Genomic DNA, 19,580 nt, shown 5'->3' on the forward strand with positions numbered 1-19,580 from the left:
AGGAAAACTGGCATCAATCCAACTTACTAAATACAAAGACAAGTTTAGCACCATTCCAGAAACTAGAAACAGGACTTCTACAAATAAATTGTGACAAGTCAAAATTACCAATTTGGAATATAGCAATATGAACAGCAATAAACTGGCCTCGAATGTGAAAGAAACAAAGTAGTTTGCTGTAAACTTTCTTGTTCAGGAAAGACTTTCAAGTTATTGCATTTGGCACAGCAGAATAAATCTTAAATCTATTATCAGCAACGCAAACTAATATTTTCTCAGGAATTAATTTGAACTTCATCATGAGACCAATTAAAGCCATTAACAGTTTCTGTGGCAGATATGAAAAATTGTTGAGTAGCTTGTTCAACTAATTATTCTGATTGGCTATTCTTCGAGGTATTCTTACATTCACTCAAGAGCATCGGATCTTATTGAGCAGTATTTTTCCACCATACTTCATCAACTTGGGTTATTTCAAAACCAACTTGTAACTGAGCTGAGGTTACTAAGCAACGGCTTGAAGCAGGAGATAAAAATGAGATTGCAGTGCATGCTAACACAGTCTTCTTTGACAACCTATGTGGCTGAGTAACTGCTCATAATAAAATCCATAAGGAAGGTTTGATTTGTGAAAATGCAATGCTACAGGAAATTATGTCAACATTCATATCAAACATGATAATTTATCTCAAAAAGGATTTTCCCAACACCTCATTTTACATCACCTAGCACATATGCAATCAAATACAAATTTGATTGAATGTATCAGATGATTTAAAATCAAACGCAATCAAAGAGAAATTAAAGTTAACAAAGGAAGTGATTTATCAAAAATTTTCAGCATAAATATGAAACTTCTTCAAAATTAAATATCAGTCATTTTCAATGCCAGTGGCGGATTAACCATTAGGATGAGTAGGCTAAAGCCGACCGGCCAGGAGGGTAAAGGGGCCCAAGTCTCTAGGCTTCAGCATCTACTCAGTTAAGAGTAGGCACCTGGTCCTTTACTAACTGCATCTGCACCTGCGTGGGAGAAGCCAGTGGTCGCGTGGGAGTGGCCAGAGTCGGCGCCACGGCGTTGCCAGGGTGACGCACACACTGCAGTTTGTGGGGACCTGCGGCATTATGATGAAGATTTTCCTTTTTTGTGGAATTGCCGTGTATGTGACTTGTCCTGTGTGTGCGATGATTACGAGTAGATGATATTCGAACTTCCCTCCAAACTATTAGATTTTTAACATCCAATCGGTCAGACTCCAACCAAATTGGATGTTAAAAATGTAATAGTTTGATAGGAAGGTGGAGGAATTGAGGATGATTGGGGGGGGTGCATGGGGTGGGGGGGGACCCGGGCTGGGCACTCTGTTGGGTGCTGCTGTGATTGACTGAAAGGCCACCTCACTGAGGTCACAGAGAGGTGGCCTCTCAGTATCACCCAGTGACCCAGCCCAGCAGCACTGCGCCCATAGCTAATTGGCTGCCTTGACTCAGGTTCTGGGTGCTCTGGGCAAGCTGCTTAAAAAATTCAACCCCCACTAGCAATCTGGCACCAATCCTCCATCTTCCTCAGTTTTTCCCACCATCAAACTATTAGATTTTTAATGTCCAATTTGGTGAGAGAGACATTTAAAATCTAATACTTACTTTGGTGGTTTGGAAGGTGGAGGATTCTGGGTGGGGGGGTTCCCGACGAGCACAACATGACATGGGCCAGCAGATGAGGCCCCAAACTACCAGTGCCACTTCTAGGATAGGGTGCATACGTAGTTCACTGCCTGCTACCGACCCGGGTTAGGTGTCGTGGTCGTCAGGTCTCGAGAGGGCCCGGGCTCCTAAACTCTTCCTTGTTATATTCCAGCAGATGTCCGATGCCCCCTCCCCAACAACAAGTCACTTGCTTTTCCGTAAATCAAGTAGATTAGGAACTTTAATTCACTATGTGGGAACTTGACACGTGAACTGGGGTCAATTTTCCAAGCCGCTCCCACAGTCTGCCTAAGACTTCAGATGGTGGCACTTCCTGCCCGCGTGTTGCGAGCACGAATTCCCCACGTACAATGAGCGGGGCTTCAGAAACCAATTCTACTAATGAGGAGCTGAGATCCTCCTGGGTTCTTATTTCTGGTCGGCTTTTCAGTCAAAAGTTTTCCTCAACACCATCAAAATAATCTGGGCAGCAAAGAAACAGCATGAGTTGTGATGGATAATACTATGGAAAAAAAAGTCTGTTTATATAATGATATTTTATTATGCATGTAGTTCTAAGAAACCATGCTGATGAAGATGCAGCTACTGCTGGGCACGGCACATCTTTAGGATGGAAGATCATTGCCTGCCCAAAATTGTGCTGGATGGCAAGATCTTCGCTGGCCACCTTGGCGGAAGGGCTTCGAAAAAGAGGTGCGAGGACTCTCTGAAGAAAATATTTGGTGCCTGTAACATTGACCATCAACAGGGTCTGCTCTAGCCTCTGATTGCGTAGCCTAGCAATGCACCATTCACTAATCTGTCTCCTCCATGCAGGGCTGGCCTTGAGGACAAAAGAAGATTGAGGAAGATCCGTAATATGGCAGCACCAAACCCAGAGCAGGGTTCCTTTGCAACTGCTGCAGTGGGGCTTGTCTGTCCCTTCATCGGCCTTGTCAGCCTGCAGCAGACGTGAACAGCCCCCTTCCTAAATCTTCGTTCGTGAAGTCAAGCCATGAATGAAACTAAGTACAACATTAATATATATTTTAGTGTAGTTGTACTTCTCCTTAAGTCGCAGAAGCCGTGTTCACCCAAATAGCAGCTGGGTCGCCGTCTCCGCCAGTCCCAATGTTACCTTTCAATCAATCCTCATGCTGTGTTTTTGAAAAAAATCTGCACAAGTCTTAGCCTGAGGACTGGGGCATCTACCTCCTGCTGTAGAGCTCGGCTCATCATGCACGCATTTACAAACTACTATGGGCAAAAAGGCACCCCACTACTGGCCCAACCTCTCCCTTCCTCATGTACCCCTGTCCACACTGGGTTATTGCCAGCTAGGCTGTTGACAGTGTAAGCAGCATGGATAAGAGAATTATGTGGGAAGGTGGTCCACTGTTGGCTTCTGGATGAGTTGCTGAAGGGAGGATCTTTCCCCTGTATCAGATGTATTTAGATCAGCGATTCTCAATCTTTATTTTTCCACTCACATTCCAGCTTAAATACTCCCTTACTAACCACAGAGCATCTGTTCTATGGCAAAGGATGTTGCAGGTGCTCTGTAGATAAACTCTTGATATGAGAAGGAAGACCATACAGTGCAGAATGTGGTCTTCAGACAGCACGAATACAGCAGGCCAAAGGGCCTTCCCTGCACCACAGTTAGTGTTAAGGATCCTCTGCACTTCCGCTAGCAGCTGGAGGAGGGGTGTGTGCTGTCCAGGATCAGAGGTTCTCGGCTTGTCATGGTGGATCCGAGCAGAGTGGCCAAAGAGCCATAGATCGAAGTGAGTGGCCAATGGGTGGGCAGCAGGGGGAATACGGGCAGTTCAGCTCCCTGAGAAGTGAGGGGCTTCATGGCTTGGACAGCATCCAAGGAGAATGATGGCATCAACGAGAGAATGAGGGTGAGGGGAGGAAAGCGGGAAGTGTGCATTTAGAATTAAAATGAACAGCAAAATCACAATACTAACCCAAAAGAGAGGTAAAGCATGGAACAGCTTGAAACTGACATGACCCGCATCCACACAAAATCATCTTATGATGAGAACAGATATAAATATAAGCTTCAATTTAAATAGCTGAATCTTCCATTTAAAACACACAAGCATTGGATCTACAACCGATTAAAAGTCATTCCCCCTCCCCCCCACCATCCCTATTTTCTTCCAAAATTAAATTTCCCACCACAATTTACTGATTTGTCCTTAAGTTTACGGAGTCTGGAAAAATTCCACTAAACCAGCCAACAAGCTGAGCACGCACAACTCAAAATGAGCGTGTGAATGAGGGAGAGAGAAAGAGCGTGTGAGAGAGGGTTGGAAGGAGGTGAGTTGGGGCATGGCCCATGAATGCCTCCCCCATCCCCCCATGATGCTGACCCTGGGGGGCCTTACTAAAACTCAGCCTAGGCCCAGGTGGTAGCTCAAACCCTGCTCAATGCTAGCCTGAAACTGATTCCTGCAAATGCTAAAATAAGCATCCAGTACAATAAGCACCCAGTGGCAATCAGTTGGGTACAATTTATCATTCATTTTCTGAGCAGTGATAAATTTCATTCTGCTAACCTATTCTTCACAACAACATTGCCAAGATCATAAGCGCAGCAGAGAGAGGAGGCTCAAATAACACTGGACAATGAAGATTTTGCTTCCTGAACGCTTTTGAGTGAATCGCATGGATTTTCGGCAGCTGATCACGAAAATCACCTTAAAATGTTCCTCTCTCGTACTGTTTTTTTTTGCTGTAATCTATTTTTGTGATTTCCTGTCATATTCTAAGTCTCCTTCAAGTATACAAAACCACAAAGCGCAACATAGGAAGTAGGAACAGGAGTAGGCCAAAAATGGCCCATCGAGCTTGCTCCGCCATTCAATAAGATCATGGCTGATCTAATTTATGACCTCACTCCACTTATCTGCCTTCTCCCCATATCCCCTAATTCCTCTATCATGTAAAAATTTATCTAACTGAATTTTAAATATGTTTAATGAAAATTGAAAATTCATTTTCTGCATTCGCACTTGGATTTCTTCTCTGCTGATGTTGGTGCAGTCAGTGACGAAGAAGGTGAAAGATTTCAGCAGGACATTGGGGCCATGGAAAAATAATATCAGGGCAACTAGAATCTAGCAATGTTGGCGAACTATTGTTGGACACTGACAAGAGAGGTATCAGATGCTGAGTACAAACAAAAATTAGCGGTAAGACATTTTTAGGTCAGTTAAACTAACGCAGTGTGTCAGCATCAATTATGCGATTAAAAACGTTAAATTCAATAAAAGTTAATGTAACATTTCTCCAACTTCCTACATGATACAGCAAGTCTGAAATTATATTTTTGTTCAGCTTGAAGTTGTCTATCATAATCCCCAATTTTTCAGGAAGCCAACCTTTTGAAAAAAATTCTTGTCCAGTGTAATCAGATGTTTATTTAAATCCTCGCTTCTTTCAAGTTAAAGTGGGTGTATAATATAGCAACAGAATATTGACCACATTATACATCAGGAAAATGATAACTATATTACAGATAATACAATTTATTTATTATCAAAAAATCACCATACATTTAGATCAAAAGAGTTTACTTATCAAGTTCAATGTGATGTTGTCTTCAAACTTTAATTCGGAGTGTAGGGGAAGCAACTAAATGCATAGAAAGCAGAAAATGAAAAGGCCGAATAATGAACTGCTATCAACCTTCTAACTGAATTATCTGTGAAGATCATGAGAACAGTTTTATTTCAGAATCAGAAAAATAAGTAATCGTCATAAACGTGTCATGAAATTTGTGGTTTTGCGGTAGCATTACAAAAATTACTTTAACTTACATATTTTAAAAATAAATAAATGAGTGCAAAAGAAGAGAAAAGGTGAGGATGTGTCTGTGGTTCATTGTCCATTCAGAAATCTGATGGCGGAGGGGAAGAAGCTGTTTTTGTCCCATTGGGTATGGCTGCTCTCCCTCCTTCCTGATGGTAGCAGTGAGAAGAGGACATGGCCTAGGTGATGATGGTTCTTGAGACACTGCCCTTTGTAAATGTCCTTAATGGAGCGAAGACTAATGCCCATGAGGGTGCTGGCCAAGTTCACAACTCTCTGTAGACTTTTTCCGCCCTGAACAATGGCACCTCCATACCAGACAGTGATGCAACCAGTTTGAATGCTTTCCACGGTACACCTGTAGAAATTTGAAAGAGTCTTTGCTGACATACAAAATCTCCTCAAACTCTTAATGAAGTATAGCTGCTGGTGAGCCTTCATCATGATTCCATCAACATGAAGGCCCTAGGTTAGATGTTCAGAAATGTTAATACCCAGGAATTTGCAGTTCTTTACCCTTTCCACTGCTGACCTCTCAATAAGGACTGGTTTGTGTTCTTCTGGTTTGTGGTTCTACCAACGACCGTGGTTTCATTGGAAAATTTGTAGATGGAATTTTAATTGTGCCTGGCCACATGGTCATGGGTGTAGGCAGAGAGGAGCTGTAGGCTATGCATGCATCCTTGAGGAGCACGTGTTGAATGTCAGTGCGAAGGAGATGTTATTTCCAATTCGCACAGACTGTGGTCTTCTGATGAGAAAGTCAAGGATCTAGTTTCAGAGGGAGTTTTTTTAAATTTAGACATACAGGACGGTAACAGGCCTTTTCAGCCCATGAACCCATGCTATCCAATTATACATTTTGAACAGTGGGAGGAAACCAGAGCACCCGGAGGAAACCCACAGACTTGGGGAGGATGTGCAAACTCCTTATAGATAGTGCCGGATTCTAACCCGGGTCACTGGCACTGTAACAGCATTGCATTAAATACTACACTAACTGTGCAACAGGTTTGGAAGCTTGCTATCCAGTATTGATGATGGTGTTATCTCATTTCAAAACTGTCCCTAGGCACAGTCAACTTTTATTTTCAGGCACAAAACTAATGCCCACACAATCTACAAAGCTTCTATTATCAAATCTTTAATTGATTCAAGAGAAAATGATGAAAAGATAAATGTATGTTGAAACCTGCTGGGTCACCCTTTCCAATAATGCTTTCTGTCCTCACATTAAAGTATCTACACACAACCAATTTTCTTTAGTTTGATGTTTTAAATGACGTGGAATTAGGAGTAAAGAATTTTGAGTTTGATAGACCCTGCAGGCAGTAAGTGCAACATTTCCTCTTTCCTCCAATTCTTACTGACCATTTAACTGTTAATCTGGATGGTAAAATGCAATTACATCACGAAAGCTAGAGTAATCTCACTTCTGCACAGATCCAAAATTTCAAGCACAACTTAATATTAACATAGAAGTTCTGAAATATCTTAAAAAGGAATTATTGGAAGGTAGTGAGTAAAATGCCAAGCAATAGAGAATGGTCCCCCTGCCCCCACTACATATGAGCATTTGAAGTCATGTACTAAGGATTTATTTTTTTTTAAATCTTGATAGACTGGTTGAAATATCAGATAATGTGCTTCTATCAAAAAGACAGGTTATTTTCAAATATATGAACCCCAGAGTCCATAGGAACAAGAAAAGAAGGTTGTAGAAATGACCATGCCATATGATACATCTTCAATCTCATTAAAATAACATTTGATGTGCTTTCCAAAAAGTAGAAACAACAAATATCATTTCACATGAATTATATGTCCATATTACTCCTTCACAGAATGATGTGTTTCACTCTTCCACATAATCCCAACCATTCCAAATTTTAATCATCAAGGTTACTAAAAATTCATGAATGCATGAATAATCATGAATATTCAAAAGGTGAATAGTCTTTAAAAAAAAGGCCAATTTCCCTGATGTTCTGCACATAAAAATTCAGACTGCCCAATTAAAAGCCTTTTCGATATCCACCAAGATGAATTAAGACACCCTCTCAAAATTTGAATATTGAGGCTTGACTAGAGTTCTGTCATTTTTCTGATGCTAATCAGGTAGCAACTGAGGGAATTGGGTAAAGGTCAACTTTTAAGGTCTCTTGCCTATTATTGTAACAGCAATATTTTTCTATTATTCCTGAGAGTATTTACCATGTTAGGGTAGATGCCTTCGCACATAGCAATTATTTGTTTTCTTTATTTTCCATCATTTCTCCTTCATTTTAATTGTCACAATAAAATCAGAATGATAACACCATTCAAGGTGGAATTGAGAACAACATTTCCAGGAAAACCATGAAATCCAGGTAGGATTGCCATTATCTATAATCGTTAGATATATTATCAGGTTGGTGATAAATATGTGTTCTTTAAACTTTATTTTTGTTGCTTCATTTTTGTCTTTTTTTTTCCTTGCCATCTGCTTTACCACATCTTCACACAATGATATGACATTCATACTCACCACCCTATCTTCCTAAAATTAAAGGACAAAGAAGCAATAATGAACGATGTCAACATTGTGGAACATCATTGCAGACACAGCAAACCACATCATGTACAAATGACTAATTGGAGGCCAATTCACCTGCATTTGACAACGCATCAGCACCAATTAGGTTTCACATTCCAAGTGAAATTGGTAGAATATTAAATTAGTTGTGGTGTAATCTCTAAATTTCTGCAGGCCGATTGAATCTAACAGCAGCACATTAATTTCTGCTTCCAAAATAATGGGCTTCCAATTATCTTCAACTAGCTAAATTTCACCATGAGCATTGCAATTACCCCCCCCCCCCCCCCGCCACCCCCACACACACCACCACTTAGCACTTAATGAATCTTCGCTATGAGAAAGGATTCTGTTTAATTTAATTTCCCAATTAACAAAGGTTTTATTAGTTTAAAAAAAAGAATGAGGAACACATTCAGAGACTTTATTTCAAAAATAGATCTGAGAAAATCAGCAACATTTCACAGCCATTTCAATAAGGTTAATGGTAAGGATTCCGAAAACAAGCTGTTGAGATTTGGGGAAAAAAATTCTTCTTGCACACATGCACTCTTCCATTTGGCAACAATGGCCAATGGATGAAAGACCTGCTAAGTTTCAGCTTGTCAAACCATGCATGGTTTTCTTTTGATTTAGTGCAGTCTTGACCAGCAATTGCTTTTCTTGAAATCCACAATTGGTATCCCCTTGTGAAAGTTTAGGATTTCCTGTAACTCCTGCTAAATGAACCTAATCACTTCATTACCAGATTGATCCAGAATACTGCAACAGATGGATCAATGCTGGACCCAACATTATCTAATGGATTTGTGAAGAAAACACATTGCAGAGGTTTGGTATGACATCAGAAACCCTGGCAAATTTCCACAGATATGTGGTGAAAAGTGTGCTGATTGACTACATCACAGTCTGGTATGAGTGGAGTGGAAAGCCCTGAAAAAAGTAGTGGACAAAGCCCATTGTATTGGGAAGGGTGGTGGCTGTCATGTGACAGCACTGCCTCCTACCTAGTTGGAGAACACACCAGCTGCCAATCAAGGTTTGGATCCGCCCCACCTATTAGTGCACATTTTGCTGTTGGTACCCATGTAAATTACCTGGACTGGACTCTCCACCCTGCCTGTACTTGGCCTTGGGCCATTGGCTGTTGCAATTGGATTAACCCCTCCTAGCACCAAGCTATTACCTTTGCTAATAACCCAAGCTGGAGGCTCCAGCACTATAAAGGTGCCATGTGTTGCTTGTTATCCCTCCTTGTGAGCTTGGGTCTACCCCGCTTCACTCCAGGCCTAGAATTGAGGAAGAACATTGGAGAAACTTGGAAGGAAGTGCACTGTTAAAAGAGTTGGGAGCATTTAATTAGTGTCCCTTATAGCATGGAGCTGTGCCTGTATTGAATCAAGGGGTGGTGGGGCATCATAGTTATTTTTCCTTGATCATTGTATGTACCAGTTCATAGTGCGTGCGTGTGTGTGTGTGTGTGTGTGTGTGTGTGTGTGTGTGTGTGTGTGTGTGTGTGTGTGTGTGCATGCGCGCGTGCGTATTTTGTTCCCATGCTATTTTCCCCGTGTTCGTTATTAATTGTCTGCTGTTATTTTTCCCACAGCTGCTGTTAACAGTGTGTGTGAGTGTGTGCATGTGTGTGTGACTGTGTGTGTGTGTGAGTGTGTGCGTGTGCACATGCTGCATCTGTTACCATTTCCCTTTTATGAATAAAATCCTTCCCCATTAAAAGTGTGTCCAGAGTCCACACCTTTGAGACCAACCAAACCTGTTTCCTCACTCATAATACCCAGGACATAGCAATCATCAAGGATCCACACAACCCACTACATGATCTGTTCTTGCTGCTACCATCAGGAAAGAGATATGCCACCTGACTCATACCACCAGGTTCAGGTACCACTGGCATTATCACATCGGGTGACACCAAAATGACTGCCTATAAAATTTTTGTATCGTGTAAATATAAAAATATCCCATTAGTTAGTTATAACAAAAACATTTTTTGTAAGCCCATCTTATATGTATTAATATTCCTGGACATAGCTGTTATTATTATACAAATACAACGATGCTTCGAATTCCATGGATTTATCTGCACGCACTACAAGCACGCACTGTTGTTTTTGTTGCTGCTAGTGTTTTTATAGTCGTTGCTTTTGTCAAATTTTCTGGTGTTTTCGCTACAATATTCTGGTGATTAGTATTTGTGAACCAATATCAATAACTTTTTTTGAGAATGAAGTAGTAATTAAAGGAAAAGAAGGAGAAAAATAAAAAAAGGTTTCCACTCAGTTACTCGTAATCTTGTAACTAATAATGTAATTCAATGTAGAAAGACTTTACAAAACAATTTTGCTGTTAGTATTCATATAATTTAATAAGTATTTCATTTAAGCAATTTATCACATATTATTCTATATTTTTACAGCTATATTTTTTTCAAATATTGCTAATTTTGGGGAGGGGGTGACACCATACTGGGTGACACCAACCTCAGTGACGGCACTGTCAGGAATACCTGCTACCCTTCCACTTTAGACTCTGCAACAACAAACTCAATCAAGAACTCATTAAGGAGTCTTACTTTTCCACTTCATTGTTTTTTTCTCTCTGTATTGCACAGTTAGTTTGTTTAAATTTCTTTAATTGTTTACGTTGAATAGTTTTTTTTTGTATTACCTACAAGTGGTAATTCTGCCTTGCCTGAGGAAAAATAATCTCAGAATTATATGTGATGTCATGTCTGTACTCTGACAATAAATCTGCATTCTGAAAATTTGATGCAAATCATCCCCTGGCAATTCCAATGATTTTAATTTATTTTGGGGGAAAGCAGTCAATGGACTTCCATAGCGCAGGCCTTGAGAAGATGAAAACATGCTAGCAATGGCATATAGTGAGACGAAATGAAATTGGATAATAGGAGGACCATTATATTTCAGGTTTGACTTCAGCTGCACAAAATGTGCTTAAATATCCACTTAACAAAGAATCCAGAGATTTTTATGAATTTCATTCACACCTGCAAAAATTTTTTCCTTTTTCCAAGGAAATTTATTATGTTCCAACATACAAAACAATAATGGTAGAAATATCCACCTGGTTATCAATTAGCATGCAATATTTTAATTCTGTAAGCATCATCACATCATTACTGTCAAACTGGAGACTGCAGATGGTATCTGAAGCTAACTACATTCCCTGCTGGAGCTCGACAAACAGCATCAGTGCATGAAAAAGAATGGTTGGGGTTTTGATATGATGCCCTTTCTTGAAAATAGAGAAAAGGGGACAGCATGGGAGGGGTGGGACATGGACTCCATGAGGAATCGGTAAACCAAGTGGAGGTGAAAAATGGCAGACAAGAGTCGATGCCAGACAAAGGGGAAGAGAGCCAAGAGAAACGAAGAGGTCAGGAGGAAGATGAGTCACACAGGATAGAATGAGGAAAATAAAAGACAAAAGCTGCCAGTGCTGGAATCTAGTAAGAAGAGAAGTTAATAATGGCAGTATTAAAAAGAGACCAGATGAAAACAAAGCAGATGGTGGGGAAGAGAACAGAAAAATCCAGGGTGAGATGGGAGTGGAGGGGTAATGAACCAATGGGAGGGGGAGAAGAATGAGGAGGAGCTGGGAGCGGGTGGGTGGGAATGGGTACAAATGAAGAAGGAGTGGATGGGGAAGAGGAGAAGGATTACCAAAGAACAGTGAGGACTTGTGATCTGAAATTAGAAAATTCTATTTTCATGCTATTGCGGTCTACCATGGCAATGGAGAAGATCCAGGATACTTTATTTGGTATGGGAATGGGAATGGGAGCTGAAATGGCATGCAATCAGGAGCTTTGATGCCTATTGCAGACAGGGTGTAGATGCTCTTCAAATATATCCCCAAGTCTGTGTCTGGTCTCACCAATGTAGAGGAGGTTACACTACATTGGGTGTACCGAATACAATAGATGTGGTTAGAGGATGTGTCTATAATTTTGGCTGCGTCTGGAAGGGCTGTTTAGGACCCTGGATGGTGGTGAGGGAGGAGGTGTAATAGCAAGTGCTACACTTCCTGCAGTTGCAGGGGAGAGTACTGGGATCATGGAGAGATGGATGAGGAGGGATAAAATGTCAAGGGAATCACAAAGAGAACAATCTCTGTGGAAAGTGGAAAGGGATGGGTAGATATGTCTTGTGGTGGGTCAAGTTGAAGCTAATGGAAATGATGGATAATGATGTGCTGAGGACTTGACAAGATATTCCTTTAGACTTTGAGGGAAGCTCTTGCAGAAACTGCAGAGGCCCTAGCAAAGTTGTTTAAAATATCCTTACCCACAGATGAGGTGCTGGAGGATTTGAAGATAGCTAATGTTGTTCCATTGTTTAAGAAAGACTCGAAGAATAACCAGGAACTTATAGGCTGGTAAACTTGAAGTCAGTAGTGGGTAAATTATTGGAGGGTATTCTAAGAGACCTGGATAGACAGGGACTGATTAGGGATAGTCAACATGGCTTTATGCATGGTAGGTCATGTCTAACCAATCTTGTTGAGTTTTTCGAGGAGGTTACTAGGAATGATGATGAAAGAAATGCGTGGACTTTAGCAAGGCCTTTGATAAGGTCCTGTATGGGAGGTTGGTCAATAAGGTTCAGTCTCTCAGTGTTCAGGATGAGGTAATAAATTGGATTGGTCACTAGCCTGCAGGAGAGTGATAGTTGATGATTGCTTTTTAGACTGGAGATTTGTGACTAGTGGTGTGCTTCAGGGATTGGTATGGGTTCAATCTGGATCATAACATGGTAAATCAGATCAGCAAATATTCAGATGATACTAGGATTGGGAGGATAGTGCACAGTGAGGAAGGCTTTCAAAGCCTGCGGTAGGATATGAACTGGTTGGAAAAATGGGCTGAAAAATGGCAGATGGGATTTAATGCAGACATATGTGAGGTGATGTACTTTGGGAGGGCAAGCCAGGATAAGACTTGCACAGTAAATGGTAGGGCACTGTGGATTGTGGCAGAATGAAGGAATCTGGGAATACAAATACATAATTCCTTAAAAGTAGTGTCAGAGGTGGATAGGGATTTAAAGAGAGCTTTTGGTATTTAGTACAGGAGTTGGGATGTTATGCTGAAATTGCATAAGACACCAGTGAAGCCAAATTTGCAGCATTGCTTTAGTCATCTACCTACTGGAGAGATATCAGTAAGATTGAAAGAGTGTAGAGAAAATTTACAAGGATGATGCCAGGTCTTGGAACGTTGAAGAATGAGGGGAGATATACAAAATTATATGGGGCATAGCTAGGGAAAATGCAAACAGGCTTTTTCCACTGAGGTTAGGTGAGATAAAACTAGAGGACATAGGTTCAGAGTAAAAGGTGAAATTTTCAAGGGAAAGATTCAAAGTAAGTTCTTTTTGCAGATGGTGATGAGAGTCTAGAACCAGCTACCAGCTGAAGTGGTGGATATGGGTTCCATTTCAACATATGAGATAAATTTGGATATGTACATGGATGGGAGGGGTTTGGGTCGGCTATGGTCAAGATGCATCGTTGAGACAAGGCAGAATAATGGATGGGCGGAAGGACCTGTTTCTGTGCTGTAGTGATCTATGGTTCTATGGATGCAGAAGTTGGTGAGGTGGAAGGTGAAGACCAGAGAAATTCTATCCCCATTGTATTTAGAGGAAGGCAGATTTAGGATGGATCTCCAAGAGATGGAGGAAATGCAATGTGGCTCAAAATACTACGTTAAAGGGAATGCTGCATTGCTTGATAAAGGAGAACATTTCAAATGTCTTGGAATGTAGGGCCTAATCTTAACTCTCAACACTTAGAATTTTTAAAAATTAAAGATTTTTCATACAACAGATTTTATTGATCCACAAATTTTATTAATATATTGGAGAGCCAAACCCTTCCAATCAGAACTTTGCCTCACTTTACAAATATTTAGACTACTTTAATTAATTTAAAATTTTACATGGAAGGGAGGAGCCTAATAAATTGCAGGAAAATACATATTAGTATGTTAGGGAAAACACACAACTAGAGTATGTCATCAATGTAGAAAATTGAAATAGCAAGAACCAACCATCAAATTACTTTCAAATGTATCACTACCTACTAACAGTAAAAAGCTTTGAAATCACAAGATACAGTGGTCTAAACAAAGATTGCTGTCTACTGAAGCAGCAGCTATGTTACCACAGCAGGTTGCCATTCAACTTAAGTGGTGAGCGAACTGATCATGATAATATATAAGACAATGATTAGTTATTTAATACATGCATGTATACATATATATTTGTTCAATATTTGGATAGAGAAATGCAACTTGATCATCAAGCAATCTGTGACCTCTGACTAGAAGTCCGGGAAAAATAATGAGGCTATCTTGAGACAGTTGAAGCAAAAGACAATATTAATTCAATTTCAATTAACTATTTGAGAGAAGCGTCAAAACACCAAGCCCGACATGCAGATGATATCTGGGTATAAGAGATCAATGTACAGTAATCCCTGGTATTCGGCACCTATGAGGATTGGTAAATGTTGGAGAAGTGAATTTTTCACTTGTAATTGTGTGTTGCACGATTGGCGAACCAATGGCAAAAGGTGCGCCAATTTTAAACTTCCATATTTTTAACCTATTTATTTTCTGTGATTTTTTTTGGCTGGTTGCTTGAGGTTGCCAGTTGAATGAATTCCAGATAACAGGGGTTCTACTGTACCATGGTGAGTTGTGAAATATACCAGGTGGCTGGGTATAGCCACTCACACAGGGACTATGTTTGTGTGCAACTTTGGGAGATTCCAGATGGGCTATTTTGTGGTCTAGCCACATCAAACATAGTTGCATTGCATCTGATGGCTTCAGCCACATGTCATGTATTATCATTGTTTCTGAAAGCTGTATGAAGCTCTAAGCACTCGTGTTGCAGAGAGATTCTTGTACTTTCTGCATATTTGCTGGCACTTCTTGCTATTTCTACACTTGAGATTCTGAGTAGTTTTTCAAGCAGAAGCACATCCAACAAAGCCTCTGTACAAAAATGTGGAACAATGTACACAACAAAGAGGTATATTTGTACCAGCAGTCAACACTTTTCAGCATCCGAGTTCATGCACATAAAATACCTTTCCCAATAAAACAATACATTACTCCAAGAATTCACATTGGCAGCTCCATACCTGTTTGCAGTCAGGGAGTCAATTATTGAATATAAAGAAGCGCAGTCCTTCGCTCGAACAATTGCTTCAAGATTTTCTTCAATGAATTTCTTATTCATTTGCACCTCACGCAAAATCCTTTCAGCATCTTCAAACATTGATTTTGGTGCTTTTACTGAATCAATCAGTGAAGGTTTCTGTGAATAACTGGACTCTGTCTCTTTTGTATTGGTGGTAGGATGCTTGAGCTAAAATTGAAAATATTAAAGATTTTGTTTTAGAAGTCTAAAAGATGGAATTAGCAATAAAAGGTGGAACATGCACATTCAAGAATAAAATGGTAAATGTATTCCTATCTCATAAATATTCAAAAATTGCTTAATTTATACTTGATTTGCAGAGGGAAAATTTAAAAAGAAAAATAAGTGGTGTTAAATCGTTATGAACCATTTATCAAGGCACATTTGGATAACAATGTCCAATTCACATTTATTGTCAGAGTACATACATGACATCACATAAAACCCTGAGATTTCTTTTTATGTGGACAAGGCAGAATTACCGCTTATTAGAATTGCAAAAAACTGTACTCAACGTACACATGTAAACAAATAAATAAATGTAAGTAAACTGACTGTGCAATACAGAAAGAACAAAAATCAATAAAGTGAAAAAGTTCAGAGTCCTTAATTGAGTTTGTTGTTGAGGAGTCTGATGGTGGAGGGGTAGCAGTTGTCCCTGAACCTGGTGGTGCGTGTCTTGTGGCACCTAGACCTCCTTTCTCATGGTAGCAATGAGAACAGAGCATTTGCTGGGTGATGTGGATCCTTGATGATTGCTGTTGCTTTCCGACAGCAGCGTTCCCTGTAGATGTTTTCAGTGGTCGGGAAGGTTTTTCCTGTGATGTCCTAGGCTGTGCCCACCACCTTCTGCAGGGCTTTACACTCAGATATCACCTTATTTTTGAAAGAATACAATGATCCTAGAGTGGGAGCAGAAATTATTAACATGAATGGTTCCAAGGATAATAGAATTCAGCTACAAGGTTAGACTGGAAGAAGTTGGGACTGTTTTACTTGGAGCAAAAATTGAGAGGATATTTGATAGTATGTAGGAAAATGTTGGGGTTTAGATGGAGTCTAGGACCAAGTGGAACTGAAGAAGGCCTGAATCAAAAATATTCTCTTGAAAAACTGGGAAAGAGCTTGGGAGTGAGACTGATTGCTCTGCAGAGAGCTGACATAGACATAGGCAGAACTGAGAAACTACAACTTGGAATAGTGCTATCAGAAACACCTGTTTTTTTGACAGGTAGAGATACAGAAGAAAAGGGAGACCAAAAAGAATCAGATGAAGATGATGAGTATAAAGAATCTTTCCTCATTAATGATGGGTCAATTTCAGATTTTAAGAGAAAATATACAGAATATTAGAAGTGATATGAAGGATGTTAAAAGTGATATGCTGCAGAAGTTAATAAAGTTAAAGAAAAAGTTCAGAGAGTGGAACTGGATGTGCAGATTGTTCAAAATGATGTGGTTATAATTAACTTTTTTCTTTTCTTTGGGGCAGAGACATTCACAGGAGTTGCTTGTGCTAGATGGTGGAGACCTGAGAGAGTGGGACTGAAAGAGATTAAGATTTAAATTAATGGATGGGAATAAAACACCAAATTTTCTTACTTTTAATGTTATTAGGCTTAATAGTAAATTAAAAGAAAAAGAATACTTGCTTATATGAAAAAGATGAAAGTTGATATTGGACTTTTACAAGAAATTAATTTGACAGAGAAAGAACATTTGTAATTAAGGATTTCATTACTGTATCAATGAAGGAGGATATCCGAGATCAGCCATTCTCAACAGAGGCCATAGCACATTTAAGTACAGTACAACTCCGATTATCCAAAATCAGATTCTCTAAAATTCTCATTTATCCAAAATTCTTTTGAGCCGAACTGACCTCAGAGGTTCAATAAAAAATTAACTCGACATGAAATTAGAACAATTGTCCTTGTTTCAGGCAACTTCCTCATCCCTTTTGGAGGAGTAAGCCAACTCCCCCTTCTCCCTCTCTTCCCCATCCCTCTCTTCTTTCCTTCAGTTCCCTACCCATTTCCCTCTCTATTCAGAGTCATCCCCCTCCCCTTGTTTGTTGGTATGCCCTCCCTCATCCTTGTACCTCCTTCCTGTGGGTCTGTGCTCCTCCCCTGCCCCTCCCCTCACCACTTTGTTCAGGCACCTGCCCACATTTTGTTCATACCTTGTTGAAGGGTAGAAGCTCAAAACTTTGCTTGTCTCTTTACCTTTGCTTATAAAGTACACTGTTTGACCTGCTGAGTTTCTCCAGCATTGATCTTTTACTAAACATATCCGAGGATGCTTTAGGAGGCAAGGGGGATGAATGCCATTTGAGGAGAGCAAATATGGCTCCTTTCTTCATGAAGGGCAGCAGGAATATGCTAGGTAAATATAGATCTGAATGTAACATCAATTGTAGGTATATTTTGAGGGGCTAGATTAATCTACCCTTGGAATGGTAGAGATCAATTTAAGGTAGTCAGCATGACTTTGTCCTGTCACCAATTTGGTTTAATTCTTCAAAGTCAACAAAATCTTTTGAACAGGAAAGAGAGGTGTAGTCAACCTTGGTCTTCAGTAAGGCCTTGGACAAAGTTTCACATGAGAAACTGGTCAAAAAGGTTAGAGCCCCCTGTGCACAATGACTATCCATAAATTTGAAAATGACACCACCACCACCACCATAGGTTGGATTCTCAAACAGCAAATCAAAACATAAAAGAGATTTGAGGGAATAATGGCTTGATCCCAGGACAATAAACTCTCTCTCAATGTCACAGTCTTCCAGAAGAATGGTGGAGCTCACTCCCCAGTCTGCATCCACGGTGCTGTGGTGGAGATGGTCAACTGCTTGATATTACTTGGAGAAAATTAATTCAACAATCTGTCCTTGTCCAACTAAGTTAACATAAGAGCCAAGAAAGCACATCAATGCCTCCATCCCTCAGAAGCTTGAAGAAATTCAGCATGTCCCTCAGCAAATTCAACAGGTGTACCATTGAACACATCCTGTCAGGATGCACTTTCTTCACCCTCCTCCTATGAGGAAGAAGATTCACAAGTGGGAGAACATGCAACACCACAATCAAAGGCAGTTTCTTTCCTGCCTTTGTCAGACTCCTGAACATACCTAATATAAGGTCCAACTGATTCCCCTTTTTCACGGCACTCTGTACTATGTTTTTACCTGCTGTTTTAAATATGGGTTAAATAGTTATGCTGCTATCAAAATGGACTTTCACACTGTACATTGGAACATGCAACAGTAAACTTGAACTTGTAAAACTATGCCAGTTCATCACACAATAGGAAGGATATGACTGAACTAAAGAGGATGTTCATCAAGATGCTTCCTGGGATGGAGGTTTTCGCTTTTTAAGAGAGTCTAGATAGACTATAGGCTAAGGTTTATTTACTTTGGAACAGAGAAGGTGAGAGGGAACCCCATGGAGATATACAATATTAAGAAGGATATGGCAAGGTCGATGGCAGAAAACGGTTTTGCTACAGCAGAGCTTAGGTTGAGAGTAAGAGGTTTAGAGGGGACCTGAGGAGAAATATTTTCCACCAGAGGGTGGTTGGAATTTGGAGTAGACTATCTGAGGAGAAGATGGAGGAAGAGACACTTGGATTTGAAAATTACCTTGAATCGTCAAGACAAAGAATGCTGTAGACCAAGTACCAGTAAATGGGATTGGTATTGATAGGTAATTGATGATTGGCATATCAGTTGCGCTGTATGATCCAAGGTTCTACAAGGACCACTATCATGTTCAATTTGGTTAACAGAAGCACCATTTAAAACAGGGCAAGAGAAATTATGGGCAGAAACCCCAGATGATTCAGCCTGTGAAAAGATATGGCTGTGGGCTTCATAAATTTATCAGACAGCTATAGATATATTGTTTGTGAATAGGTAGGGCTGCAATCAGGTCCAAGTCAAAATAGGGAAGGATTTTGATAAGCTGCAGTATTAGCCTAAATTCTGGGCAGGTGTACCAGACTGGCTGGTTTCTTCAGTTCTTGATTCCAAATGTACAGCAATCCCCACTGGATAAAGTGGAATACACTATTAAACTTGCAGAGATGGAAGGCGTAATGGGAAACATGAAAGGGAATAAGTCACCAGGCTTGGAACAGTATCTGAGAGAATTCTACAAATGCAAGCCAGTATCACTAAAAGCCCTAGCATGGATAAAAGAAGATGCCAAATGCTCCAATATAGGTCATTTGGGGTCTTGCTT

At 40.2% G+C, this 19,580-nt stretch overlaps 1 protein-coding gene across 4 annotated transcripts in view; it reads right to left on the bottom strand.

The window, feature by feature from the left end:
- kiaa0586 (KIAA0586 ortholog) overlaps window positions 1–19,580 on the bottom strand; it is a 427,045-nt gene that overhangs the window by 219,191 nt on the left and 188,274 nt on the right. For all 4 annotated transcript variants that reach the window (XM_069916886.1, XM_069916884.1, XM_069916883.1 and 1 more), the window contains one exon: window positions 15,278–15,504. In XM_069916886.1, coding sequence (XP_069772987.1) covers window positions 15,278–15,504 — 227 coding nt within the window. The remainder of the gene's footprint in view (window positions 1–15,277; window positions 15,505–19,580) is intronic.

The sequence above is a fragment of the Narcine bancroftii genome, chromosome 2 (assembly GCF_036971445.1).
Source record: "Narcine bancroftii isolate sNarBan1 chromosome 2, sNarBan1.hap1, whole genome shotgun sequence".
Taxonomy (NCBI): domain Eukaryota; kingdom Metazoa; phylum Chordata; class Chondrichthyes; order Torpediniformes; family Narcinidae; genus Narcine; species Narcine bancroftii.